The sequence below is a fragment of the Thunnus thynnus genome, chromosome 7 (genome assembly GCF_963924715.1).
Source record: "Thunnus thynnus chromosome 7, fThuThy2.1, whole genome shotgun sequence".
Classification (NCBI taxonomy): Eukaryota; Metazoa; Chordata; class Actinopteri; order Scombriformes; family Scombridae; genus Thunnus; species Thunnus thynnus.
In genome coordinates, this window is record NC_089523.1 from 1,337,497 (window position 1) to 1,351,211 (window position 13,715).

At 39.4% G+C, this 13,715-nt stretch overlaps 1 protein-coding gene across 4 annotated transcripts in view; it reads left to right on the forward strand.

Moving 5' to 3' along the window:
- The window catches only part of nlrx1 (NLR family member X1), a 35,647-nt gene that overhangs the window by 17,150 nt on the left and 4,782 nt on the right, over positions 1 to 13,715 (forward strand). For 3 of the 4 annotated variants that reach the window (XM_067593764.1, XM_067593765.1, XM_067593766.1), the window contains exons 8-11: positions 4,590 to 4,685; positions 6,909 to 6,995; positions 10,542 to 10,793; positions 12,556 to 12,766. In XM_067593764.1, coding sequence (XP_067449865.1) covers positions 4,590 to 4,685; positions 6,909 to 6,995; positions 10,542 to 10,793; positions 12,556 to 12,766 — 646 coding nt within the window. The remainder of the gene's footprint in view (positions 1 to 4,589; positions 4,686 to 6,908; positions 6,996 to 10,541; positions 10,794 to 12,555; positions 12,767 to 13,715) is intronic. The other variant, XM_067593767.1, reaches the window with a different exon arrangement.

Consider the following 13,715-nt stretch of genomic DNA (forward strand, 5'->3'; position numbering starts at 1 on the left):
ACCCATACAGGCAACGTCTTGGACAGTTGGGTGTGGAGACACCAGATGTTAACTCCACACGACTGAAGGACAAACTTCCAAGCACACATGCAGGGAAGAAATGTGCTTCTGGCTTTCCAGAAGGACATAGGCTTGGTATTATGGCAAGCGTCAGACCACAGTGAAGTCATTATCCTTGCCAAGGCAGCGAAGATTTTGTGAAGGCACATGCTCAACCACAAATTTACAATTGATGGAACCTTCCATGAGGGATGTATTAAGGTCAGTCTTCTTCAACTTGTGGGAATGGTTGAACATGGAACTGATATTAAGTCTCAAGTCAGATTTGGTGCACCAAAAACAGCTGCTGCAGTACAACTGCTATGCAAGGTACATACAAAGAAGGAGCAGCAACTCTGACACTCAAAATATCAGGAAACCCCTTGTCCTGTTTACTCAGGAATGTCTGTCTATGCCAAGGCCAGAAAGAGATTGTTGGTGGAATTTCTTCATGAGCATGGCATCACCATATCTTATGACAGAGTTGGAGTTGCTGGAGACATTTGCACATTTAGGAGAGGCAGCAATCAAGAAGTACATTGGAGATGGATTTTTCTGGACACCGGTTTTGCAGAGAGGATTGTTCACCACAGCCACCATGGATAACATAGACCATAACCCAACTGCAACAACCGCAACCACCTCTTTCCATGGAACCAGCATTTCAGTTTTCTAGCATCTGACCAAAGATGACATAGGAGGGAGAGCATGAACAACCCAGATTTGTGGAAGAGAGAGTGCAAAAAGTTCCAGAACTTCCTGATTCCTTTACCAACATTCACCCTGCCTTCTTTGCAAAGAAGAAGTGGTTGTGTGATCCAGATGCCACTCTGCTGAGGCTACAACTGGTACATGAGTACAAATGGCTGCAGAAGGTCATAGCAATTGAGGACATAGATGGGGAGGTGAACATCACTTGGTCAGCCCACCATCCTTCAATGAAGAGAAGCCCACCATTTGAAGTGAGCATTACATCTGTTACCACTCCTTAGAGATCAGGCTCACTCAGTTGCTACAGTAAGGCAGGTGATGGACAAGATCAAGTACATAGTGACTTTCCCGAACCTAGGTCAGGTACCTATCACAAGCCTGGAATTAAGTCATTTTCAGGGCAAGGCCACTTTGGCCTTTGATAAATACAAATTTATTGGGGCCTCGCAGCCAAGATGTAGGGCATCAAGGCCGCAACCAATGGTGCAATTGATAATTACGTCATATGAAGACAAAACAGTATACAATCAACAATTAGGAGTCAGTGTATTGAAAAACAGTACTGAGTTTATTAAAACTGCACACTGAATGTTTGACTTTTCCTCAAAATGCTGTCAAATTTTTTAAAAAATGTGAACAATTCATTATATTAATTTTTATTGTTATTTATTGTTTTTATATATATATAAACTTTGCACAAAAAGTAAGGAAATTTGTGTTTGGTAGATTATTTCTTTGTTGTAACGATGCTTGGCAATAAATCTTATACCGTTGGAAAGCCTGTTTATTTCTCCTGATGCCACATTTGTAAGGAACATGCATTTGTGGGATGAGCAGCAGAGCTGAGTATGTGGGTTGCGCCCATGAAAAATTTGCCAAATATTCTCTGCCAATGCCAAATAGCTTATTCTGCCATTAACTCTTGTTTGGTGTTTGGTGGATTGGATGATTGAAGTTTGAAGAAACAAGACATATTGGCAATTTAACAATTTATTCATTTAACAAACAGGAGCCTCAGTAGCGTGTGGAAGAATTATACACAGCCACAACAGCCCAGCACCTCCTCGTCATGCTGGTCACCAGCCTGGTCACGCACTGCTGTGGGATGGTATCCCATTCTTCAACCAGCATTTGTCACAAGTCAGCCAACGTGGTTCTGTTGGGCACGAACAGCACGCCCAAGCTGATCCCACAAATGGGGTTGAGGTCAGGACTGCTGGCAGGCTATTCCATCCTCTCCAATCCCAAATTCTAGTCTCTGATAAACCCCACTCTGTCAAAGCGAGCGTTGTCATCTTGGAAGATAGAGTTCAGTCCCAGACTGTGGAGATATGAGATTGCCACTGGTTGCAGAATCTCATCTCGATATCTCTCTGCATTGAGATTGCCTCCAATGATGACAAGCCTCGTTTTTCCAGTGAGGGAGATGCCGCCCCACGCCATCACACTGCCTCCACCAAAAGATGTTACTCTATCGGTGCAGCAATCAGCATAGTGTTTGCTGCGTCATCTCCACACTTTAACCCTACGATTCAAGTGCCGTAGGCAGAATCTGGACTCATTGCTGAACATTACGTTCCTTCACATGTTCAGGTTCCAGTGCACGTGTTGCCGACACCAGCACAAACAGGCCTGACAGTGCAGGGCAGTCATGGCAGGCCTCCTGGCAGCCCTATGAGACCTGAGATTGGCTGCGTGCAGTCTGTTCCGATTGTCTGGGCAGAGAGCCGTCAGCCATACCGTCCTGCAAACCTTGACTGCAAATCTGTAGAAGACAGCCTACGGTACCTAAGTGCTGACAGAGTGAGGAAACGGTCTTCCCTGTTATATGGAACATGGCCTTCACTTTGGAGATGGTACTAGGGCTCACTCCAAATAATGCTGCAACTTGGTTTTGCAGAACACCAGCTTGAAGTTGCCCTATCGCACGGGCCCTATCCAGATCAGTCAAACGTGGCATGCCGATTCTTGGAGCAGACACCTACTGACCACTGTAGCAGTGCCCATGCTCCATGCTGTGTGTGTGTGTGTGTGTGTGTGTATGTGTGTGTATGTGTGTGTGTGTGTGTGTGTGTGTGTGTGTGTGTGTGTGTGTGTGTGTGTGTGTGTGTTGCATCATGCTGAAAAAGAAGCAACCTGTCAGATCTCACAGCAATATCCCGGTTAGGGATCCCGGTAGAGCAGGTAGGCAGCACTTTAGGTTGATTAATCCAAAGTACGCCAGTTTGACAGAACGTATTCCAAATCAGGGAGCAATTAAAACACGAAGACAGAAAACATGAAAAGCTTGAGCAAAATGCAGGAAGGCCACATAAATCACACAAGCAGCGAAATTCAAAGTCAGTTGTCAATTTGGCAAAGATGAGCGGCAGCCAGTATGTGCCAGCGTTCCCATGGGATGCAGAGTAGCCTCTCTCCCACCCAACACAGGTACCGAGACAAACCTTACTGAATAAGCCTTACTGTCTGAGCTTTGGCCTTACTCTCTGACTCTGAGCCTTAGGCCGTATTCAGACCAACTCACGCGGTGCGGCAAAAAACGCCAGTTTTCCCATTCATTTGAATGAGGATAGTGTGTTTTGGCTGCAGGCGGTTTTGCCGCTGCGGCGCTGCACCATGCTGCAGCCAGAAAGTTGAGTCAACTTTTGGAGAAACACAACCCAACGTCACTGTGGCTGAAGGCTGTGGTGGCCAATCACAGCCGGAGATCAGACTGATCAGAGCTGTAAACTCAGCCACGAGGGAAAACAAAGACGTTACAAGGAAGAGGGGAGGACATTTCTCTTAGTTTGCTAATATTAAAAGTAAAGTTAGACTTTGCTGTCGGCTTCCCGACTCATTTTAAAAAAGAAGAGAGAGCGAGAGCAGCTGTAAACACACAAAGAGAGCATTGTCAGGTTATGAAATAATGTAATCAAATAATACAATCAGAAGTACAATGCATCATATTTCTGGAGACAAAGATACATACCACCTAGCTATCTTTTCTTTGTCTGAAAAGTTGGCACTCAGCCAGTCCTTTAAATACTATTGTACAGAATTTGAAACATCTGTTTACTAACCTTACAGGTTATTTCTTATTAAATTCTTATAAAGAAAGAAAATTGGAATCGGCGAAAATCAAAATCGGAATGTCAGACTTTAAAAAAATCGGAAATTGGAATCAGTCAAGAAAATTGCAATCGATACATCTCTACTCTTACTGTCTGAGCCTTACCGTCTGGGTTCATCCAAAAATCTACGTAACTTACTGAAACTGACAAGCTGACATTCACATCCACTTCAGTGTTTTTACTACGAAATTCCGTCTTTGTACCTCGTAGGCAATGTAACACTGTCTGATGAAATGCAAAGAGGAAAACTTAATACTTATTAAGTTTGTAAGATCCCCACTTGATTTGTCTCAGACTGGTGAAGTGTGATATTAGCGGCAGTTGAACTTTGTGGATTTTGTCCGCCATTACTTACATTACTTGCATCAAAATCACTGTAGGAAGGGATCTCTTCAGGGCCAGTATGAATGAGGAATTATTATAGCAACCCAAAATTATTCCAATGTACATAAGGCCATGTTAGTATTGTTTTCAAATAGACTAGCCTATCTGTCCTTTAAATAAGCATTGTTCCATTAAGGAGACATGATAGTTTACAGAGAGGGATGTTTGTGTGATTGATAGGTGTGTTAGCCTATCACAGTCAGCTGTGGTGGTTGCCATTTGCTCATCTCACTGGCTCTAAGACAGTGTTGAACTTTAACCTCAAATCAAAGCTTAAGTCAAGTTTTTCAGTGGTTGTGACTTTGTTTTGTTTTTGTTTTGTCTTGTGGTGTCTTCCCCTAGATATCACCTTGAAGAGCTGAACCTGTCCTCCTGTCTCCTGACTCATGACATGCTTCAGATGCTGTGGCCTGCCTTCAGACACGCACATATCCTCAAGTGAGACATAATTAATAACTGTTCTGTTGTTTGCAGGGAAGAACTTGAGTTTGTAGACAGGAGTACTTGTACATTATCCATACAACTGAACATTGTACATTTCATACAACCACTACTACTTCACTTTTTAAGCAGTTAGATTTTTCTTTAGGCAAGGTGACTTTATTTGTATAGCACCTTTCAACAAGGCTAGTGTATAAAGTGCTTTACTTAAGGCATAAAACTCAAGATATAAAAGAAGACAATATAAAAAGATGCATAAAAAGAGTATAGAGTACATAGAAAATAAAAATAACCTTGAACAGAAAACACATTTAATTTCTCAGTGTTTGTTGAGCTATGCTTATCATAGCTGAGTAAACATGTCAAGGTTACAAAGATCAGAATCCAGATGGTAAATCTGTCGTGACACTAAGCTGCATACTGCTAAATTTCATACCTGATTTGGTTCAGCTGCTCAGTGAGCTGCTGTGAACAGGTTATTCTGATTTTAGCAGATCCTGACTTTACTCCTCTTGTTAATGCCTTTCCAGGTGACGTTTTACTATTAACACCAACCAGTGTCACCAAAGATTTGTAAAACTCTGTATTCTCTGAAGGACATATCATTATCTAAAATGCATCATCTGTCATTTTATTACAATGTTTGCCTTGCCTTATTTTTAGTTTATCTAAAAGCATGGAGATGTGGCTGAGAATGGTGTGTTCATTTAATGGTTATTGACTGCAAGTTAGAGCCCAACTGATACTGGATTTTGGGGAATGATACCAATAATTGATCATTCTTTTTTTGCTTGTTTTGACTGTAATATTGGTCATGCTGATGTATCAGTGGGCTTGAGTGTACACTGACCTGTATACTATAAATTTGATCAAAGCTATGTTTACATGATAGTAGAATTATGTTCTTAAGCAAGTAACCCAGTAGAGGATCAACACTTATAGGTGTCATGACTGTGAGATGATACTCCAATTAAGAAACCTTGTTAAGATGGCTGGCTTTTGCCTTTAAACATCTACTCTGGCATGGAATCACACAACAAGGGGAGTGCACATGGTGCACAAAAAGTGCAATAACTGCCTTCAGTCACGCTCCAGTGATTCCTCCAAACATTCATTCTAATCCTCCGAATTTACCTGTTTGAACTTGATATACAGTGAAACTGATTCATCTGCCAGTTTGCCTCTTTTTCTCCTCATTCCCAGTACAATGAACCTTTGGCACTGACATATTGTGAGGGTTTTTGCTGGTGGGAGAATAGAATAGTCCAAACTGCAAATAAAAGTTTTCACAACACCAAAGACAAGATCAATCCATGATACAAAGATAAATAATAAAATAAATAAAAAATAAAATAAAAAGGTAATAAAATGTTCAGTATTCAAGCTGATCAACAATGTGTGAAATACTGATTTGGTGCTAACAGGGACGTCGATAACCCTAAACAAGTGCATTCAATACACGATCAGTTTGTAGATATTCCATATTTTTCTTCTCGTCAACAAATCTCATGTGCAGAGCCAAACCAACAATGAATTGATCTACTAACAAGTATCGTGTGTGTATCAAAGCCTGATATAACATTATTCCTCCTCATAGAGCTCCATTGTTGTCTAAAAACTATTAAAAACACATCAGTGCGTCACACTGTTGTATTGCCTGACATGTTCCTTCATGTCATGACATGTTCTTACCATGAACATACACACTGTAGTTTATTGTGACTCAATCCCACATACACCATCCTGCTGCCAGGAATACTCACTAGAACACCAAATGTGGATTGATCCACCACTAAAGACAGTCCCTAATACTGGGATCAGACTACACAAATAGAGCCTGATTTTAACATGATTTTGTCATCGCTGACAAATTCCAGCATCAGGCCCGATTATGAAAGTCGGGACCATTGTGAATGACAAATATATTGTATAGCCTGATCCTGGCATAACAAATGCATTATTTCCTCCTGTTTGAGTAATGTTTCTGGTCATGGGATTTTTTGAGGATAAAAAAGAAAAATATATATTTACTGAAAAATGCCAGCCTTATTCTTTTAAAATGGTCCAGAGCATGACCATTTAATGGGTTACTTCACAATGTTAAACATAGCCCTCATTACTGCTGTTTAAATGTTTTCATTGTTCTTGACTCTGGGTTACTAGCATGTGTATGCTGTGTGTGTTGTGATTGTTGTGTCTACCTGTCTCTGATGTCCTCAGTCTGCAGTTTAACAGCCTGGGTCCTGAGTCCTGCATCCTCCTGAGAGATCTGTTACTAGACCCCAAGAGTTCTATTAAATCTCTACAGTAAGACTACATTTTTATTCATGTCTTTGTGTCTTAAGTCCATGTGTCCAAAGTTTTCCTTCTTTTACTGTGCTGCTGGCTTTTAAAAATGTTGACACCAAGCAGCAACTACCACAATTTGAGGTTGAAACCAGTGCAGAAGTACCTGTGCCACAACAGCCACTAGATGCTCCAACTGACTCCCAAAATTTATACTCGTAACTTGCAGTTTGTAGTTGTAACTTCAGTGTCGCACACACATAGGTGGGAAATTCGTGTGTCCGTCTCTCAGACTTTGTGAATCATCACCGTTGAAAAAAATCCTGCACAAATTTTAATTACACATACACAAAATATTTCTACAGCTACAAAAACATTTTACACATGTGCCAAATTATATCTGTTTGCACAAAACTTTTTCACACATTCACAAAACATTTCACAAGCTAAAAATATTTATGGCCATTATTTGATTCCATACGACCATAAACTGCAACTCTGGGCTTCAAACCGGCTCCATTGAAACCAACGGGTGACGTCACACCTCACTACGTCCATCTGTGGTTTAGACATTAGTAAATATTGTTGGGCCTCTAATGTTTTTACCACAGACTAATACTAACAGTGTTAGTCATAGCCAGCACTTCTCTTAACCATCTATTAGTTAGTGTTGGCTTAAGGGGAGACCCTTTGGACACAGTTTGTTTTTTGCGCCAGGAGCCTGCACAGCTGGGCCTGATTAACACAGTAGGGGAGCTGTGGGGTCCCCCTGACCCCCAGTTTGTCCCACTCTCTATGAGTTAAGTATGTACCCATCAAGTACAGTACAGCATCGTATTTTGCCTGAAGCTCCAGAGACCAGTGAGTACTCCTACACTGAAATACTACCTGGCCTGAGGTTTGTTCTTGGTCACTTTATGTAATTTGATTAAAGGAAATGTATTTGGGATAAATGTAGCATGTAAGAACAGTATCAACTGATAAAAAAATATTACATTACTGGTCATTGAAATTATGCACTTTAATTTGATGTTTTTTTATGTGGATTCTTGAGCACATTTATATATAAAGATAACTAGCTTTGTAAATTACACACACACACACATATACATACACACATATGTATATATATATGTGTGTGTGTATATATATATATATATATATATTTTTTTTTTTTTTTTTTTTTTTTTTTTTTTTTAATCTAACCATGTGGTATTACCACTGCCTTCACGGCCCACTAGATGGCTCACTGGTTGAGAATGGCTGTTTTAAGGTAAGTCAGAGTGTTTGCACTGTTAAAATTTAAACAAAGCAAGGCAGATGTAAGAAATACAGTGAGTTTGTTGAACAGTTATTCTTGGATTTTTCACATGTTGTTGCTGTTGGTCAAAGATGTGCACCTGCTCTCTATCTCTCTTTTCCCTGTCATATGCACACGTGTATACACACATACACACATTAAGAGCCTGACTCTGCACAAGGTTGACTTTATTGAATATGTATTTGCTGATATAACTCTAAAACAGGACTACTGTGTCATGATTTTTTCCTCTGATTTTAAACAGATTTTATTACATCAATATAAATCTGAGACTTAAATACATGTGTAAAATTGACATTTGATTTTCACAATAAATGTTACAAGAAAATAACAGTATAATAACCTGTAGGTAAAGTGCCAAAGTGTTTGAACTAACTATCTGCTGTGAACTATTTTCATGCCTCACCTGATATTCTGTAGCTCTGTGCTTCTTTCAGTTTGTTGATTTGGGCAACACAAGAGTTTCATGACAGAGCCACAACAATCCTTAAACCTATCTTTAGATCGTGTCAAAACTCATGTCTCAATGTTAATTCACTTTGGGAGGCCTGCAGTGATAAAGCTGTTTAATAAAATAATATGCCTGAGCAACAATTTCAAATTAGCTAATACCTGGATTTTAATCATAAGATCTTCTGATGTTAGTTTTGTCCAATGAAGCTGTTTTCAATTCTGTGATGTTTAAACTATAAATATTAAATGCTTTAGATTACTACTACCACTACCAGGTTGTAGCTAGTCAAAGATGTGTAAAACAGCTTGAAGTTGAGTGTTGCCAGATCATCAAGTCAGGTATCCCTCCACATCCTGCTCTTTCACTCTTCATCATAATGACCAACACACAAACCTGGCAATTCTGCACAGATCTTACCAGTAGCACTTTGTGAACTTAAAATGGCAAGATAGTTTGAGATTGTTAAAAATATTGGAAGGGACAATTCAGCGACCCACTCAAAATCGAAAGGTTATGAAGCAAGAGTATGTCTCCAAGTCAGTCTTGTTTTTGGTAGAGAAAATCTCTAAATACATTAACTCCCCATTTTGTTGTCTTTTTGTATTAATCTCATCCTTCTCTTCCTCCTCCCTGTTTTTCACTTGGTTTCTTTCTTTTCTTCTCCATTTCTTTTTCCTCTGCTGCATCCCATTCTTCAAAACTTCATAACGAGTAACTTTGACAGCTGTGCTTAAATGTAATGTTGCTAATGTTACAAGTTGGGTAGCAGATGAATTTAGAACTGAACTATGTGTGCAATAAACAGTTTTAACGCACACCTGCCAGCCAATCAGAAAAGAGTATTCACCCAGATCATGGTATAATACTGTTTACTGTTGCTACCACTGATCGTAGAGTTATCCAATTGAAATAACATTGTACCTGGATCATTGTTCCAGAAGGTTCATGATCTATATTAGAGTGAAAAGAGCTGAGTAGCTTGGTTACTCAGTTGTTTTTCAGTTAGCATTATTGTATAACCTGCTTTAGCATTGTGCACAGCTGAGGAGTGATTACATGCACTTCCACTGTGGCTGCATAGCAGCAGATAACTGAACTATTGTGGTCCTGCTTGATAGTAGGACTGACCAGAGCCAACCTGCAATGATCTCTTCCCCCAGCCAAGTTTAGCTTGTGCTAAACACATGCGTGGTTGTGCTGGTGGCAAGACAGAAAGTCTCTCTCTGTGTGCTCAGCTCTTCTTCATACCTTTTAATTGCAATTCAGTGTTCTTGAGTTAAGTTTCACTCCTGTTTGTACTTTCAGATATCAGCCTTATTACTGTTTACTGATGCCTTTCCTACAGCAGCCGTATCAGAGCTGTGTTTGTAGAGTTAAAGAGAAAATAAACAGTTAATAACTAAAAAGTTCAATACACCTTGGGTTTTATTTTTGTTGCTAGTTCTATTAGTTATGATAAGATTGTAATTACCAAGTTATTAGTTGAGATCTGGGAACACCGCAACATCCTTGTGCTGCTGTGGTCTTTATGTTCATCTGATAGATTTCAGTTCAGACTTATGTTGAAAGTGTTACAGAAATGTTTCAGGTCCAACCTCATAAGATTATTCTTGTGACTTTTTACATAAAAGTGAGCAGGGTGCTTATCCAGGCATGAGGCCGACATGTTAAACTGCCATCAGATTAACATAATGAGATGCATGTGTGAAAGGAGCTACAGTATCTGTGTACATGTACAGTATGTTGTGAGTAGAAGACCACAAATTTCTCACTAACCCTGTGTGTACTCCAGATTGTGTGACAACCCTCTGCTGGAATCTGGAGCCTGCACCCTTCTGGAGGCCCTGCCAGAGAACCAGTCCCTGAGGCATCTGTCCCTGATGCACACTGGCTTGGGGGACAAGGGGGCCTTGCAGCTGGCTGAGAGGCTCCAGCAGCACACCGGGCTCCAGGAGCTCAATGTGGCCTATAACAACATCGGAGACAATGCTGCTCTGGCCCTGGTGGATGCCTGCAGGGAACACCCCAGTATTCACACCGTGCAGTAAGAGATATATTCCTGCAGTTTAATTCAGTATCATCAGACTCCACAGTTATGTGTATTTTATCACAAAAGTTCCACAGTCTTCAGCTCCGTCTACCTCAGAGATAATGCTGTCAGATGTCTCCACCAGATAGTAGATCTCAAACTGATCCACATGTTGAACAAGACTTTTGTTCATATTGAAAAGATTGTATTAACTTAGAGATCACATCTTTGTCTGTGGGGCATGTTGAAAATCACAAAATTAGCTATGTTAAGCCCCTTTCTTACAATATTACAGGGGAAGTGGGTAATAAAATATTTGCCGTATTTGAAGGTTATTAAACTCATCACTCCAGACAAAATTCAGCACAATACAGGAACTGCTTATATATACACACACACAAGAATATTCTGCAGGAAAACAATATGACCTTCTGTTTTATTATTTGATTTAATGTTGTTCATATTAGTATTTTTAAACTATTTAGCAATAATTTAATTATTTACACACACAGTTGCAAATTACCAGTCAAAAGTTCGGAGAACTTCTCATTTAAGGGAATCAGGTGTGTCATTGTTTGACACTTTTGACTTGTACTGTACTCAAATGGCTTTTTCGGAATTCCACCTACACTGTTACAGTAAGAAAGGGACTGGTCTGCAAGGAGATGATAAGTACATTTCCATCCATCTATTGTTATACACACCAGACATTCAAAAACAGGTTGAAATATTGCAAAGAAAGTTTTTACGTTTATCTGAGGTGTAAAAGTTGGTGTTTGGATAAAAAGAAAACAGAAATGATAAAAATGAATAAATGATGATGTAAATGTAGCATGTTACAGCCACCCTCTTAATGACATCATCTGTTGTTTCCTCTTCCTCTGCAATGGTTTAATGGCACCAACTAGAGAATCAACACCACCAATTGTTTATCTCCTAATATTCAAAGAACTGTAGTGGATGGAAACAAGCCGTAATTTGCATTTTCTTTAGTCAATTTTATGACAATTCTGTTAATATATGTGCTACATTTGGATGGAAATTTGGCCAGTGTTATGTACATGTCGGTCACTACACAATGATTAAATAAATAACTCAAATCAGGTTATACAAAGGCAGAACAGCTGAGACAGAATCACCTGTAACGTGACATTACAGCAGACCATTTGATGAGCTTGTGTATTCTTGCTCTTAGAGTGTTTTTTCTTTTTTTTTTCTTCAAACTGTGTGCTGAGCTGATGAAACTCAGTGACAGTAAACACAGCTCTATGCACAAAAACTCAGAGAAATATTATTAAAATGCAACGTCTCTGATGATGCCACCCCAGCTTTTGGTGGACCAACAAGGACACTGAAATAACCAAACTGGGATTAGAGGTTAAAATCAAGTTAACATGGTTGTAACAGATTAGTTTCAGGGCATTAGTTGCCAAGCTTATTTGTACAGCACTTTTCAAACACAAGTCAACTCAAAATGCTCAAGGCATAAAAGACTCTCAGAAGGAAAATAAAATAAAGCCATCTAAAATAAATGGACAAAATATTGAAAAACAAAAAAAAAGTTTCAATGCAGGAATAAATATTCCCAATTTTAGTAAAAAAAACAGTTGGAGACCTCAGACCTTGTGGAGGTTTTGTAGTTCAGGAAATAAATGCTGTTTCACCATATTTTCATCTAACCTTCAGAATAGCAAAGCAAACACATCATATCATCATATCATAGGATATTTAGTATGTTTGTAAGTATGTAAGACAGAAATGCTCTGTCTTTGTGTAGTCTTTACCTGAACCCTCTCAGTGATGTGGGGAAGCAGTCCCTGTATGTCCGTGGCGTTCCCAAGAGCCACGATGGCAGCGGCCGGCGGGTCAAGGTCCTGGCTTCAGTCACTGAAGGCTCCGACATCTCTGAAGACTGGCACCCCATCCTCAGTGTGATACGAGAGAATGCTTCATCCTGGGACCGGGACCGTGTAAAACAGCAACTTCAGGTACACACAGAGTAACTTTTTAGTTGGACTGGAACAGATAGTATTTATGAATAAGATCTGACAATATTTTAAAAATTGGACCATTTTCTTGCCAAAACATATTGCAAGAAACTAAAATCTTTCAAGATCTTTTGCCATCCAGGGATGCAATAATGATGATGATGAAATTTTACTATTGTGTCATGCATAGAACATGCATAGAACTTTTACAGACTCAGATTTTCAGAACTACTTGTCTACAAAATAAAAATAATAATAAATCAAACATATTACAAATAAAATACAGTATATCAATCAATCAATCAATCGATCAATTTTTATTTATATAGCACCATATCACAACAAAAGTCATTTCAAGGCACTTTTCACATAGAGCAGGTCAAGACCGTACTCTTTAATTTACAGGGACCCAACAATACCCCCATGAGCAAGCATGTAAAACATATTTTCACCCGCTAGAGAATTCAAAGAAAGACTAATTAAACAGTCCATCTTGGCCTTGTTTTCCAAGTATTTGAGACAAACTTAACTTTCTCTGGTGATTTAGTATTATACTTCCATAACACTGAGGGAATCACAAGAGACAGATTAAGAAAAGAATGGTGAAAATCTGTGCAGCAGGCCGAAATGTCCTGAACTTTTAGTGCCTAGTATGAATCAATCTCAAAAACAGTGAATCCAACACTTCCCATAAAGCAACTTGGTAGTGTTTTTCATTCGACCCTCCTATGTCTTTCAAACTCTACAACCACAGTTTGTAAAACAGGCTTGTTGTAAATGTGTAGGTTATAAGCCCAGTCAACTGATTTCATAGACAGAGCCGTACTCCCCATGAGTTATAAACTGATCTTCACATTTAATAATGTGACTGCCCCTTTAAAAACATCAAGTCATCAACCAGTCCAATGTTTGATAATCTGCACATTAGATTTTTTAATCTGCAGATGGT